Source organism: Gobio gobio (genome assembly GCF_949357685.1).
Source record: "Gobio gobio genome assembly, chromosome: 16".
In the NCBI taxonomy this organism is placed as follows: domain Eukaryota; kingdom Metazoa; phylum Chordata; class Actinopteri; order Cypriniformes; family Gobionidae; genus Gobio; species Gobio gobio.
This window is the reverse complement of record NC_137109.1, coordinates 231,591-245,000: the sequence shown is the minus strand read 5'-3', so window position 1 is coordinate 245,000 and position 13,410 is coordinate 231,591. Positions and strand designations below refer to the sequence as shown.

The 13,410-nt window shown below is 44.9% G+C and overlaps 1 protein-coding gene across 1 annotated transcript in view; it reads right to left on the bottom strand.

Moving 5' to 3' along the window:
* commd5 (COMM domain containing 5) overlaps nucleotides 1-2,876 on the bottom strand; it is a 35,105-nt gene extending 32,229 nt beyond the window's left edge. Inside the window, exon 1 of the mRNA XM_079839809.1 lies at nucleotides 2,641-2,876. Within this exon, the coding sequence (XP_079695935.1) occupies nucleotides 2,641-2,749 (109 nt within the window). The 5' untranslated portion in view covers nucleotides 2,750-2,876. The remainder of the gene's footprint in view (nucleotides 1-2,640) is intronic.
* Between the last annotated feature and the right edge of the window lie 10,534 nt (nucleotides 2,877-13,410).

Here is a 13,410-nt window from a genome sequence, read left to right as displayed (position 1 = left end):
ATGTGCATAAACAACGACTAAAACTGCCAGAAGTTTTTGCCCAAACTTCAAAGACACATTTAAATGATTAAAGCTAGAGGCATATCTTAACTTTAATGTTACTTTAATCATGTAAACTACCTATATACAGCATGTTTTATGCATATGTGTTTGGGACAGAGCGGAACCAGGTCGCATTAACAGGAGATATATGCAGCCCATAATAAATAAAGGCACGAGACGTACTGGGGTCGGAGAAGAACCCCGGAAAATGTGACCGTCTGTTGCAATACACGCGCCACGGTTCAGCTGCGCGAGAGAACACTGGCAGCAGGGTTGCCAGGTTTACACAACAAAACCCACCCATTCGTTACTCAAAACAAGCCCAATCGCGTTTCGGGGAGGTTCTCTGGTAAACATCGCGTTCGGGGGGTTAAATATGTGTGTTTTTTTGCTTCAACCCGCGGACATGAGACACAGCCCGCGGCAACAGTGTAGAAGTAGCCCAATTCCGCGGAAAAAAGCGGACTTGGCAACACTGACTGCAGTGTGAAAGCTCCCGCTCTCCACGCGCACAGCACCTGCTCTGCCACCGCGCGCAGTGTGAAACCGGCATTACAGAGCGAACAAAGCACAGTTTTACTCGGCTTCTGTTTAAAGTACTCCCACACTTTTGAATGTCGCGGTCTGGCTTTATATGATAAATGATCATTTTCACTATGCCCGGGAGCAGAAGCTGCCATTATTCTAGATCTTCTGTTCCATTCTAGAACGTAAATATTGTGCCGCCGACGCGTCGACGCATTTCACGCACGTCGACGTATTTTCGTAGTCGACGTCATCGACGACGTCGACGCGTCGTTGCAGCCCTAGTGCATATTGTGAATTAATTTCATAAATTTAGTTACCTAGCTTTCCTAGTAGCCTTCAGTAAATTAACATATGAAAATGATTCATAAAACATATAAATATCAGTAAAACATATGTTTTACTGTCTTCACTGACAAAAATGGAAAAACTATCATTCATATCTACCCACTGACATGGTTTTCAAGGTATTGCTATATCTAATTTTTTGGCGTTCAGAACAACTTAAAATGCACATTAGGTAGATCATAGAAATCAAAATTGTCTCGGGGGAGCAAGCCAATATCCTAATATGCAGTTAATAGTAAGAATTGGACCCTAAACTGAAGTGTTAGCATTGTTTTTATACCCTCACTGGGAGCTGAGCCCCCATAAAATGAAAATCCTAGAATGGCTGTTTTAGTCAGAATGATTGCACTATATTCTATTGTGCTTCGTTTGATTTATTCAATTGTGCGCGCTCATTCACGGAAGCTTGAATTTTAGCGGAGATTCACTTGCAGAAAGCTCGTCCTCTCCTGACAGGGCTGCACAATTGATCGAATTTGTAATCGTGATTACAATTACGGAGGCCACAATTATGTAATCGTTCAATAAAATGCAATTGCAATTACAAAAAAAAAGTAACTTAGGCGTAGCTACTTTTCTTTCTACGGTTATATTAAAATTTTCTTATATATAAAATTATTATTATTATTTATATATAGCCTAATTTTTTGTCTTTTTTAACTTTTTTTTATTTAATGAAATCAAACAAATGTAGCCTGAATGTAATTTTGAGGCTTTATGCTACAGAAAGTCAACAAAAAAAATTCTTAAACGCATTAAACAGCACAAATCTTTTACACAGGGCAAACTGCTTAAAACTTGTTAACTGTGTTACCAGTTATTTTGAAGCCCTTAATATAAGCTTGTGTCATGTTTAGGACACATTTTTTTAAGCTGTGTGAGTTTGGGCCACGAGTTCTGGGGGGCCTCTGCTTTTGTGCCCAGGGGCCTCTGCTTTCTAAATCCGCCTGCCTGTAAGAGTAATCATATGACGTGTATTGTATGTTTGGTACACAGCGAAAATAGCCTGCATTTGACTGAAAGTACAGAATCGGCAGAAGCGGACTATCTGGAATGTTTATGGTTGTCGGTGGATGGGACACTACATATAATGATGGTTTTAATAAGATTTTCCCAATAAATAGGCAAGAATAACCTGGTGTCCACCATGATTCCTGTTCACTCCGGCAACAAGCTCGTAATCACGACTTCTAAAGTGGGAATTAGGACATTTCCGATAGCACGTGAAGGCAGCATTATACACAACTATAACAACTAGGGCTGGGCGACATATCGCATGACATTAGGCGCATCTCGTCAGTAAAGCCGGTTCCTTGATTAGTAGGAAATCGCCATCAGCTGCTTTCAGATAGAGCGGCATTTACTACACAGAGCCGTAGTTCACGGACGTACCGCCTGCGATATTAATGCGATATGGCTCAGCTTGTCCGTGAACTACGGCTCTGTGTAGTAAATGCCGCTCCATCTGAAAGCAGCTGATGGCGATCGCCCAGCCCTGAAAACAACCTCTCCATTATCAACAGAAGCAGCCTATAATAACAGTTAGTTAGTTAGTTAGTGTGTGTGTGTGTGTGTGTGTGTGTGTGTGTGTGTGTGTGTGTGTGTGTGTGTGTGTGTGTGTGTGTGTGTGTGTGTGTGTGTGTGTGTGTGTGTGTGTGTGTGTGTGTGTGTGTGTGTGTGTGTGTGTGTGTGTGTGTGTGTGTGTGTGTGTGTGCTGAAGCTCACCTGCGAGGATCTGTGTGAATGTGTGTGTGTTGATGTTCTTCAGGTGTTTCCACAGCAGCTCCACCTCAGCAGGCGCTCTTCCTCCAAACACACTCACAGTGTCGCTCATCTTCCTCTCTCTCTCTCTCTCTCTCTCTCTCTCTCTCTCTCTCTCTCTCTCTCTCTCTCTCTCTCTCTGATCTGTCTATCACAGGGAGCACAACACTAGCCCTTCTTCCTCTTCCTCCTCCTCCTCTTCTTCTGTTGTTCTCTGGCGGTTAGCAGAGCAGCTAAAGGCGCATTAGCGCCACCGAATGAACACCGTGTGGAACAGCACATATTTATTACAGCAAAAATTAAAAACATTAAATAATTACTTTAATATATGATCTAATCTTGTTGGTTTTATCTTTGGGTAACACTTTACTTGAAGGGGTGTGCATAATCATGACATGACAGATGTTATGAATATGAAGGAGTTTGTATGCATGTTCATAACAGCTGTCATTAAGTGTCTTTAATGCAAAGATGACATTATTTGAGATGTGTTTATGACAACTTGACAAACCAATACATCATAACCTGTCATAAACATGACATAGCAGATTAATTATCAAACTTAAGTATTAAAATATAAAATATTATCCAAATTAAGTGTTAATACTCTGTCAAATAATTTTATAACAGTGTCATGAATATTTTTCTTGACCTAAATCGTCAGCTCAGAATGCTAGAGTGACACAGGTCAGGTGTTCGCCAGTATGATGTGTCTTAGCTATCCATCATGGAAAAAGGCATTTCAAGAAAGTATAAATGTGTGGGATGCTGTAATTAACTGTTTAGGAAACCTTTTTAAAAAAAACATTATGAGCTGAAAAATATTCACAACGTTGTAAAATAATTTGACAGAGTATTAACACTTAATGACATTTTAATGACAAATTCAACTTGTACCAATGAAAAAAATATTTATGACAGGTTATGTTGTCTTGGTTTATGTCAAGTTGTCATAACAAAGACATCTCAAATAATGTCATTGCATTAAAAATGAGCGAATGACACTTAATGACAGCTGTCATGAACATGCATACAAACTCCTTCATATTCATAACATCTGTCATATCATGATTATGAAGGAGTCTATGCACACCGCTTACAGTAAAGTGTTACCGATCTTTCAGACCTTTTAGCAACACTGAGCACACTGAGATGTTATTGCTGTTCTGTAAGCTAATGTCCCTGAGCTGAGCTGGACGATGACCTCTGACCTCTCCACAGCGGCTGGACGATGACCTCTGACCTCTCCACAGCGGCTGGACGATGACCGGAACTGCGGAGTATCTGGACCTGAAGGAAGTGTTCAGTAAGTCTCGGGCTGCTTCTCTTCCTCCGCATCGTCCCTATGACTGTGCCATAGACTTATTGCCAGGTACGTCTCCACCTAAGCACTAGTTATATTCTCTCTCGGGTCCAGAGAGAGAGGCCATGGAGAAATACATTTCTGATTCTCTAGCAACGGGGTTCATCCGCCATTCCTCTTCTCCAGCGGGGGCGGGGTTCTTTTCTGTGGGGAAGATGGATGGATCCCTGTGACCATGTATTGATCACGGAGGCCGAACAACATCACGGTCAAGAATACTTATCCTTTACCTTTGATGTCTTCAGCCTTCGAGAGGTTACAGGGAGCATCTATCTTCACGAAATTGGATTTACGTAATGCTCATCATTTGGTCTGCATCAGGGAGGGGGATGAATGGAAGACCGCTTTTAACACCCCTAGGGGGCACTTTGAATACTTGGTGATGCCGTTCGGGCTGTCCAACTCCCCAGCGGTCTTCCAGGCACTCGTCAACGACGTGCTGCGAGATATGGTCGATCAGTTCATATATGTCTACCTGGATGACATTTTGATTTTTTCTTCGTCTCTCCAGGAACACGAGCAGCATGTTCGACAAGTGCTTCAGAGGTTGCTACAGAATGGGCTTTTTGTCAAGGCGGAGAAATGCGCTTTTCATGCACAGTCTGTTCCTTTTCTAGGCTACATCGTGTCGGCTGAGGGAATGCGCATGGATCCTGAGAAGATCAAGGCTGTGGTGGATTGGCCAAGTCCAGATTCCTGTAAGGCCCTACTAAGGTTTCTGGGGTTTGCCAATTTTTACCGCCGTTTCTTTCGCAATTTCAGCCAACTAGCGTGTGACCCTTGACCTCCCCCAGAACGACGTTCAGGTGGTAGTCCAAGTGCGATGACACCTCTGGACGAAGGCGTGAGCGGAGGGGACCGCGACTTCGGATTCCAGACTAGGAAAAATAGGTGGCTGGTAACCTACACTACACTCAAACGGTGATAGGCCCGTTGATGACACTGGCAACGTATTGTGGGCGTACTCCACCATAGACAGTTGTTGGCTCCACGATGAAGGATTCTTGGATAATAAACGTTGTAACGTTCTCTCCAGATCCTGATTGGCTCGCTCAGTTTGACCATTGCTCTGGGGGTGGAACCCTGAGGACAGACTGACAGTCGCACCCAGAAATTTACAAAACTCTTTCCAAAATTTGGACACAAACTGGGGTCCTCTGTCAGAAACCACGTCTGTCGGGAGGCCATGTAACCGAAAGATGTGATTAATGACAATCAACGCTGTCTCCTTGGCTGAGGGTAATTTGGGCAAGGGAATGAAATGGGCCGCCTTCGAGAACCGGTCCACCACGGTCAAACCCTGCCGTGTGACCCTGAGAGGGTGGGAGGGCGGTGATAAAATCTAGAGCAATATGGGACCAGGGTCTCGAAGGAACCGGCAGCGGTTGAAGTAGCCCATCTGGAGGTCGATTGGAAGTCTTACCCGTGGCGCAAACTGAGCAGGTCAAGACAAAACTGTGAACGTCACGAGCCATGAGAGGCCACCAGAATCGTTGCTTGACTAAAAATTTAGTGCGCTTAACTCCTGGATGGCAAGCCACATTGGAACAATGTCCCCACTGAAGAACGCTGGACCGTAAATTCTCAGGCACGAATAAACGGTAAGGGTGGGCAACGGGCCGGAGGCGTTACCCCTTCTAAGGCCTTCTTGACCTTCGATTCGATCTCCCATGTGAGTGTAGAGATGAATAGAGACTCTGGTAAAATGCACTCGGGAGTAGCCGGGCGTTCGGAGCGGTCAAAAATACGCAATAAGGAGTCGGGTTTGATGTTTTTGGAACCCGGGCGGTACGAGAGAGTAAAGTCAAAACGACCGAAAAAAAGAGCCCACTTAGCCTGCCTGGAATTTAGTCTTTTAGCAGTTCGAATGTATTCTAAGTTCTTGAGATCGGTCCATACGATGAAAGGTACCCCTGACCCTTCTAACCAGTGACGCCATTCCTCCAATGCTAACTTGACTGCCAACAACTCTCTGTTGCCAATGTCATAATTACGTTCGGCAGGGGACAAACGATGAGAAAAAAACGTGCAAGGATGCATCTTGTCGTCTGAAGGAGAACGCTTAGGAGAACATACCTTAAAGCTACACTGTGTGATATTTTCCCCCATCTAGTGGTGAAAAGGTATATGACCATCCAGTGAATATTAGTTTCTGTTCCTCTCAATTCCGATTTCGTTTTAACTCCTACGGTGGCCGATTTAGTCCAAGATTAACATGGCTTCCAGCTCGACCTCGTCCACATTCGACACGGTGCCATCGAGTGTTAAAACGCGAAAGGCGAAGCTTGAATTTACGGGTATGTCCCTCTTTGGCTAATGTACTTTCAAGATGGAGGGGCAACATGGCAACCCGCATTCGAACCCTCACCCGTATGTATTTTCAATGGCATATTATAAACTTACGAGAATACTTTATTACTTGAAAGAAGTAAATATACATTAATGAGCACATATATTTTTGAAAGAACTAAGTGTTTTTAGCTAAGAATAAACTAAAAAACTTACACAGTGTAGCTTTAAGATATTAATTCATGTTTATTCTTCTGGAAGAGATGAATGCGTTCACTCACGCCGCGGCCGCTTGAATACTTGCCTGTACAGTGATCAGTCGTCACATTAAAGAGCGTCAAAACGGCATTCATCGATTGAATTTCGTGATGAAATGGACTGAATACTTAATATGTTCGAGTGGGAACTAGGATTAAGTGTTTTCCGCGCTTAAATCAAGCCAACTGTGAACTGTTAAAGATTGCACTCGGAAACCGTTCTGTACACACGCGCACCGAACCGAGAGCCCTGTACCGAAACGGTTCGGTACGAATACGTGCACCATTACACCCCTACTAAACACTAATAAGAACATAACTTTGGAGCACTCAGCAGCAGTCCAGTCCTTTGTGTCTTTAGGGCCCAGGCAAGACGCTTCAGACGCTGTCTGTTGTTCAAGAGTGCGACAGCTGAAACCCATGTCTTGCATACGTCTGTGTGTAGTGGTTCTTGAAGCACTGACTCCAGCTCCAGTCCACTCTTTGTGAATCTCCCCCACATTTTCGAATGGGTTTTGTTCCACGATCCTCTCCAGAGTGCGGTTATCCCTATTGCTTGTACAATTTTTTCTAGCACATCTTTCCTTCCCTTCGCCTCTCTATTAATGTGCTTGGACACAGAGCTCTGTGATCAGCCAGCCTCTTTTGCAATGACCTTTTGTGTCTTGCCCTCCTTGTGCAAGGTGTCAATGGTCGTCTTCTGGACAGCTGTCAGGTCAGCTTCTTCCCCATGATTGTGTCGCCTACAGAACTAGACTGAGAGACCATTTAAAGGCCTCATCAGCTGATTAGAGTGTGGCACCAGGTGTCTTCATTATTTAACCTTTTCACAATATTCTAATTTTCTGAGATACTGAATTTGGGATTTTCCTTAGTTGTCAGTTAAAATCATCAAAACTAAAATAAATAAACATTTGAAATATATCAGTCGTTGTGTAATGAATGAATATAATATACAAGTTTAACTATTTGAATGGAATTAGTGAAATAAATCAACTTTTTTATGATATTCTAATTATTTGACCAGCGCCTATATATATCAGTGAAATGGTTATATTTATTTGCTCCTTTTGTATTTTGCAATTACTTGTGCTTTTACTTTCAATACTCAACTATATTTAATATCAAAGAATACTTTCATATTTAAAGTGCATCCATCCATCCATCATTAAAGTGAACTGATCATTTTATTCATTTTATTTCTTTTCATCATTGTATTTATCATCAAGTGATCATTAATATTCTGAACAGCAGCTATGCTAATTATTTCCCATCTGCTTTTCTGTTGTTATCTCGAGACACTAGTCCCGAGGTAACTAGTTCGTCAGCTCCAGTTTGTATCAGCCTCTCATGGAGACTTCAGATGCCCCAACACCTGTGATGAGACGACTCGACGCCTGTGAAGAGACGACTCAACACCTGTGAAGAGACGACTCGACGCCTGTGAAGAGACGACTCGACGCCTGTGAAGAGACGACTCAACACCTGTGAAGAGACGACTCAACACCTGTGAAGAGACGACTCGACGCCTGTGATGAGACGACTCGACGCCTGTGATGAGACGACTCGACGCCTGTGAAGAGACGACTCGACACCTGTGAAGAGACGACTCGACGCCTGTGAAGAGACGACTCGACGCCTGTGATGAGACGACTCGACGCCTGTGAAGAGACGACTCAACACCTGTGAAGAGACGACTGAACACCTGTGAAGAGACGACTCGACGCCTGTGAAGAGACGACTCGACGCCTGTGAAGAGACGACTCGACGCCTGTGAAGAGACGACTCAACACCTGTGAAGAGACGACTCAACACCTGTGAAGAGACGACTCGACGCCTGTGAAGAGACGACTCGACGCCTGTGATGAGACGACTCAACACCTGTGAAGAGACGACTCGACACCTGTGAAGAGACGACTCGACGCCTGTGAAGAGACGACTCGACGCCTGTGATGAGACGACTCAACACCTGTGAAGAGACGACTCGATGCCTGTGATGAGACGACTCGACGCCTGTGAAGAGACGACTCGATGCCTGTGATGAGACGACTCGACGCCTGTGAAGAGACGACTCGACGCCTGTGATGAGACGACTCGACGCCTGTGAAGAGACGACTCGACGCCTGTGAAGAGACGACTCAACGCCTGTGAAGAGACGACTCGACGCCTGTGAAGAGACAACTCAACGCCTGTGAAGAGACGACTCAACGCCTGTGAAGAGACGACTCGACGCCTGTGATGAGACGACTCGACGCCTGTGAAGAGACGACTCAACACCTGTGAAGAGACGACTCGACACCTGTGAAGAGACGACTCGACGCCTGTGAAGAGACGACTCGACGCCTGTGAAGAGACGACTCGATGCCTGTGATGAGACGACTCGACGCCTGTGAAGAGACGACTCGACGCCTGTGATGAGACGACTCGACGCCTGTGAAGAGACGACTCGACGCCTGTGAAGAGACGACTCAACGCCTGTGAAGAGACGACTCGACGCCTGTGAAGAGACGACTCAACGCCTGTGAAGAGACGACTCAACGCCTGTGAAGAGACGACTCGACGCCTGTGATGAGACGACTCGACGCCTGTGAAGAGACGACTCAACGCCAGCGTTGTTATGGCCTAAATTAATACATGATTGATTAACTTATTCTAACATTTTTCTTTAACATTCTCTTTCTAACATTTTTCAATGTACATTTATGAAATGCACTTTCTGTAAAGCTGCTTTGAAACAATGTGTATTGTGAAAAGCGCTATACAAATAAATTTGAATTGAATTGAATTGGATTAAAGTGCTCACGCTATAAAGTAAAATATCTAGCTTGGGGAAATTATTGGATAATTTTCATTTTTGGGTGAACTATCCCTTTAAGTACAATAAATATCACATACTTTAAAACTTTGGCCCCACTTTATATTAGGTGGCCTTAACTACTATGTACGTACATCAAAAAATAAGTACAATGTACTTGTCAATTAGACTCCCCCTGAAACCCGTCTCCGGCGTGATGACTCAGATTGTTCGAATATTACAATTTAATAATACTTAAATCAATATGTCATCCTCAATAAACCCGTCTCCGGCGTGTTGCCTCCGATCCTTCGAATTTTCCGATCTATTATCCCCCCGACTGAGCCTGGTTTCCTCCAAGGTTTATTTTTCTCCATTCTGCTCCTGATGGGGTTTTGGTTTCCTTGCCACTGTTGCCTCTGGCTTGGCGTGCTCAGTTGGGGACACTAAATTTTTCTAAATTTTTCAACTAAATATCGAAATAAATCTAATTATTAAACTACTATTTAACCATATAAACTAAATTACTGATCTAATTACTGATCTAAAGCCCACACTGTCACTGTATGATAATTTAAAAGAACTGATGACATCACCGTTTTCTCCAGAATGGCTATACAGCTGAATAAAATTATGCTGCATTATTTTCCTGTTTAACACTGTAAAGCTGCTTTGAAACAATCTGCATTGTTAAAAGCGCTATATAAATAAAGTTGACTTGACTTGACTTACTTTGTTCAAATTGTATTGGAAAACACATTTGCTGATATTGAGGTGGGATATGGGTAGGGTTAGGGACAGGTGTGGTGGTATGGGTAAGCTTAAGGGTAGGGTAAGGGACAGGTGTGGTGGTGTGGGTTAGTTTAAGGGTAAAGTTAGGGACAGGTGTGTTGGTGTGGGTAAGTTTAAGGGTAAAGTTAGGGACAGGTGTGGTGGTGTGGGTTAGTTTAAGGGTAAAGTTAGGGACAGGTGTGGTGGTGTGGATAAGTTTAAGGGTAAAGTTAGGGACAGGTGTGTTGGTGTGGGTAAGTTTAAGGGTAAAGTTAGGGACAGGTGTGGTGGTGTGGGTAAGTTTAAGGGTAAAGTTAGGGACAGGTGTGGTCGTATGGGTAAGTTTAAGGGTAGGGTTAGGGACAGGTGTGGTGGTGTGGATAAGTTTAAGGGTAAAGTTAGGGACAGGTGTGGTAGTGTGGATAAGTTTAAGGGTAAAGTTAGGGACAGGTGTGTTGGTGTGGGTAAGTTTAAGGGTAAAGTTAGGGACAGGTGTGGTGGTGTGGGTAAGTTTAAGGGTTGAGTTAGGGACAGGTGTGGTGGTGTGGGTAAGTTTAAGGGTTGAGTTAGGGACAGGTGTGGTGGTGTGGGTTAGTTTAATGGTAAAGTTAGGGACAGGTGTGGTGGTGTGGGTAAGTTTAAGGGTTGAGTTAGGGACAGGTGTGGTGGTGTGGGTAAGTTTAATGGTAAAGTTAGGTACAGGTGTGGTGGTGTGGGTAAGTTTAAGGGTAAAGTTAGGGACAGGTGTGGTGGTGTGGTGGTGTGGATAAGTTTAAGGGTAAAGTTAGGGACAGGTGTGTTGGTGTGGGTAAGTTTAAGGGTAAAGTTAGGGACAGGTGTGGTGGTGTGGGTAAGTTTAAGGGTTGAGTTAGGGACAGGTGTGGTGGTGTGGGTAAGTTTAATGGTAAAGTTAGGTACAGGTGTGGTGGTGTGGGTAAGTTTAAGGGTAAAGTTAGGGACAGGTGTGGTGGTGTGGTGGTGTGGATAAGTTTAAGGGTAAAGTTAGGGACAGGTGTGTTGGTGTGGGTAAGTTTAAGGGTAAAGTTAGGGACAGGTGTGGTGGTACAGGTAAATTTAAGGGTAGGGTTAGGGACAGGTGTGGTGGTGTGGGTAAGTTTAAGGGTAGAGTTAGGGACAGGTGTGGTGGTGTGGGTAAGTTTAAGGGTAAAGTTAGGGACAGGAGTGGTGGTGTGGGTTAGTTTAAGGGTAAAGTTAGGGACAGGTGTGGTGGTATGGGTAAGTTTAAGGGTAGGGTTAGGGACAGGTGTGGTGGTGTGGGTAAGTTTAAGGGTAGGGTTAGGGACAGGTGTGGTGGTGTGGGTAAGTTTAAGGGTAAAGTTAGGGACAGGTGTGGTGGTGTGGGTAAGTTTAAGGGTAAAGTTAGGGACAGGTGTGGTGGTGTGGGTAAGTTTAAGGGTAGGGTTAGGTGTAAGGGAAGGGTCAGCAGTGTAATTACAAATGTAACTACAGAAATTAATTACAAATGTAATTGCATGCAGATATTTTGCAAATGTAAGTACAATGTTAAAACATGTATGTACACAATAAGTGCATTGTATCAAATTATTAATTAAAATGTTAGTACATAGTAGTTAAGGCCACCTAATATAAAGTGGGTCCAAAACTTTTACTATGGAGTGAGGCAACAGAACTTCTTTTGTTTCACACACACACACACGCGCGTGTGTTCTTCATATGATGGCTATTGCTCAGCAGGGGGCGCTGCTCTACAGGACACGTCTAATGTCAGTGAGAGATGAGAGTCATGACACATGTCAGTCAATATGCCATCAATAACAGCCTTCAACACACACACACACACACACACACACACACACACACACACACACACACATTCAACACGTCCAGGGAGCTGGAGGGTTCATGGGAGTTTGCCCAACCAGTCCACATGTGTTTTGTGGATTTGGAGAAGGCATTCGACTGTGTCCCCGTGACATTCTGTGGAGGGTGCTCTGGGAGTATGGGGTCCGGGCCCCCTGCTTAGGGTTGTTCGGTCCCTGTACGACCGGAGCTAGAGCTTAGTTCGCATTGGCGGCAGTAAGTCAGACCGGTTCCCGGTGCATGTTGGACTCCGGCAGGGCTGCCCTTTGAAACTGGTTCTGTTCATAATTTTTATGGACAGAATTTCTAGGCTCAGCCAAGGGCCAGAGAGTGTCCGGTTTGGGGACCATACGATTTTGTCGCTGCTTTTTGCAGATGATGTTGTCGTGTTGGCCTCCTCAGACCAGGACCTTCAGCGTGCACTGGGGCGGTTTGCAGCCGAGTGTGAAGAGGCTGGGATGAGAATCAGCACCTCCAAGTCCGAGGCCATGGTTCTCAGTCGGAAAAGGGTGGATTGCCCACTTCAGTTTGGTGGAGAGTTCCTGCCTCAAGTGGAGGAGTTCAGGTATCTTGGGGTCTTGTTCACGAGTGAGGGAAGGATGGAACTGGAGATTGACAGATGGATTGGTGCAGCTTCTGCAGTAATGCGGTTGATGTACCGGTCTGTCATGGTAAAGAAGGAGCTGTAAGGCAAAGCTCTCGATTTTACCGGTCGATCTACGTTCCTACTCTCACCTATGGTCATGAGCTGTGGGTCATGACCGAAAGGACAAGATCCCGGATACAGGTGGCCGAAATGAGATTTCTCCGTAGGGTGGCTGGGCGCTCCCTTAGAGATAGGGTGAGAAGCTCAGTCACTCGGGAGGAACTCGGAGTAGAGCCGTTGCTCCTCCACATCGAGAGGAGCCAGCCCCGGTGGCTCGGGCATCTATTTTGGATGCCTCCTGGACGCCTTCCCAGGGAGGTGTTCCAGGCACGTCCCACCGGGAGGAGGCCCCGGGGAAGACCTAGGACACGCTGGAGGGATTATGTCTCCCGGCTGGCCTTGGAACGCCTCAGGGTTCCCCCAGAAGAGCTGGAGGAAGTGGCTAGAGAGAGGGAAGTCTGGGCGTCTCTGCTTAGACTGTTGCCCCCGCGACCCGGCACCAGATAAGTGGAAGATGATGGATGGATGTTATAATCAGGATATTTGTCCGGTCGTAAAGTAAAATTCTCTTTCTCTTGCCCCTTCTTTCTTCAGCTGTTTACTTGTTGTGCTAGTTATAGTTATCCCCTGTCACATGACAACGGAGCGCAGAGAACGAGTGGCTGACCTAAAGTCTGTTTAAAGTTAAGAGTGGTGATAAGTTTGATTGGTTATGTGACAGAACTGTGCAGTTATTAGCCAACGTTTTGAAGGGAAATGAAAACAGGTCGCA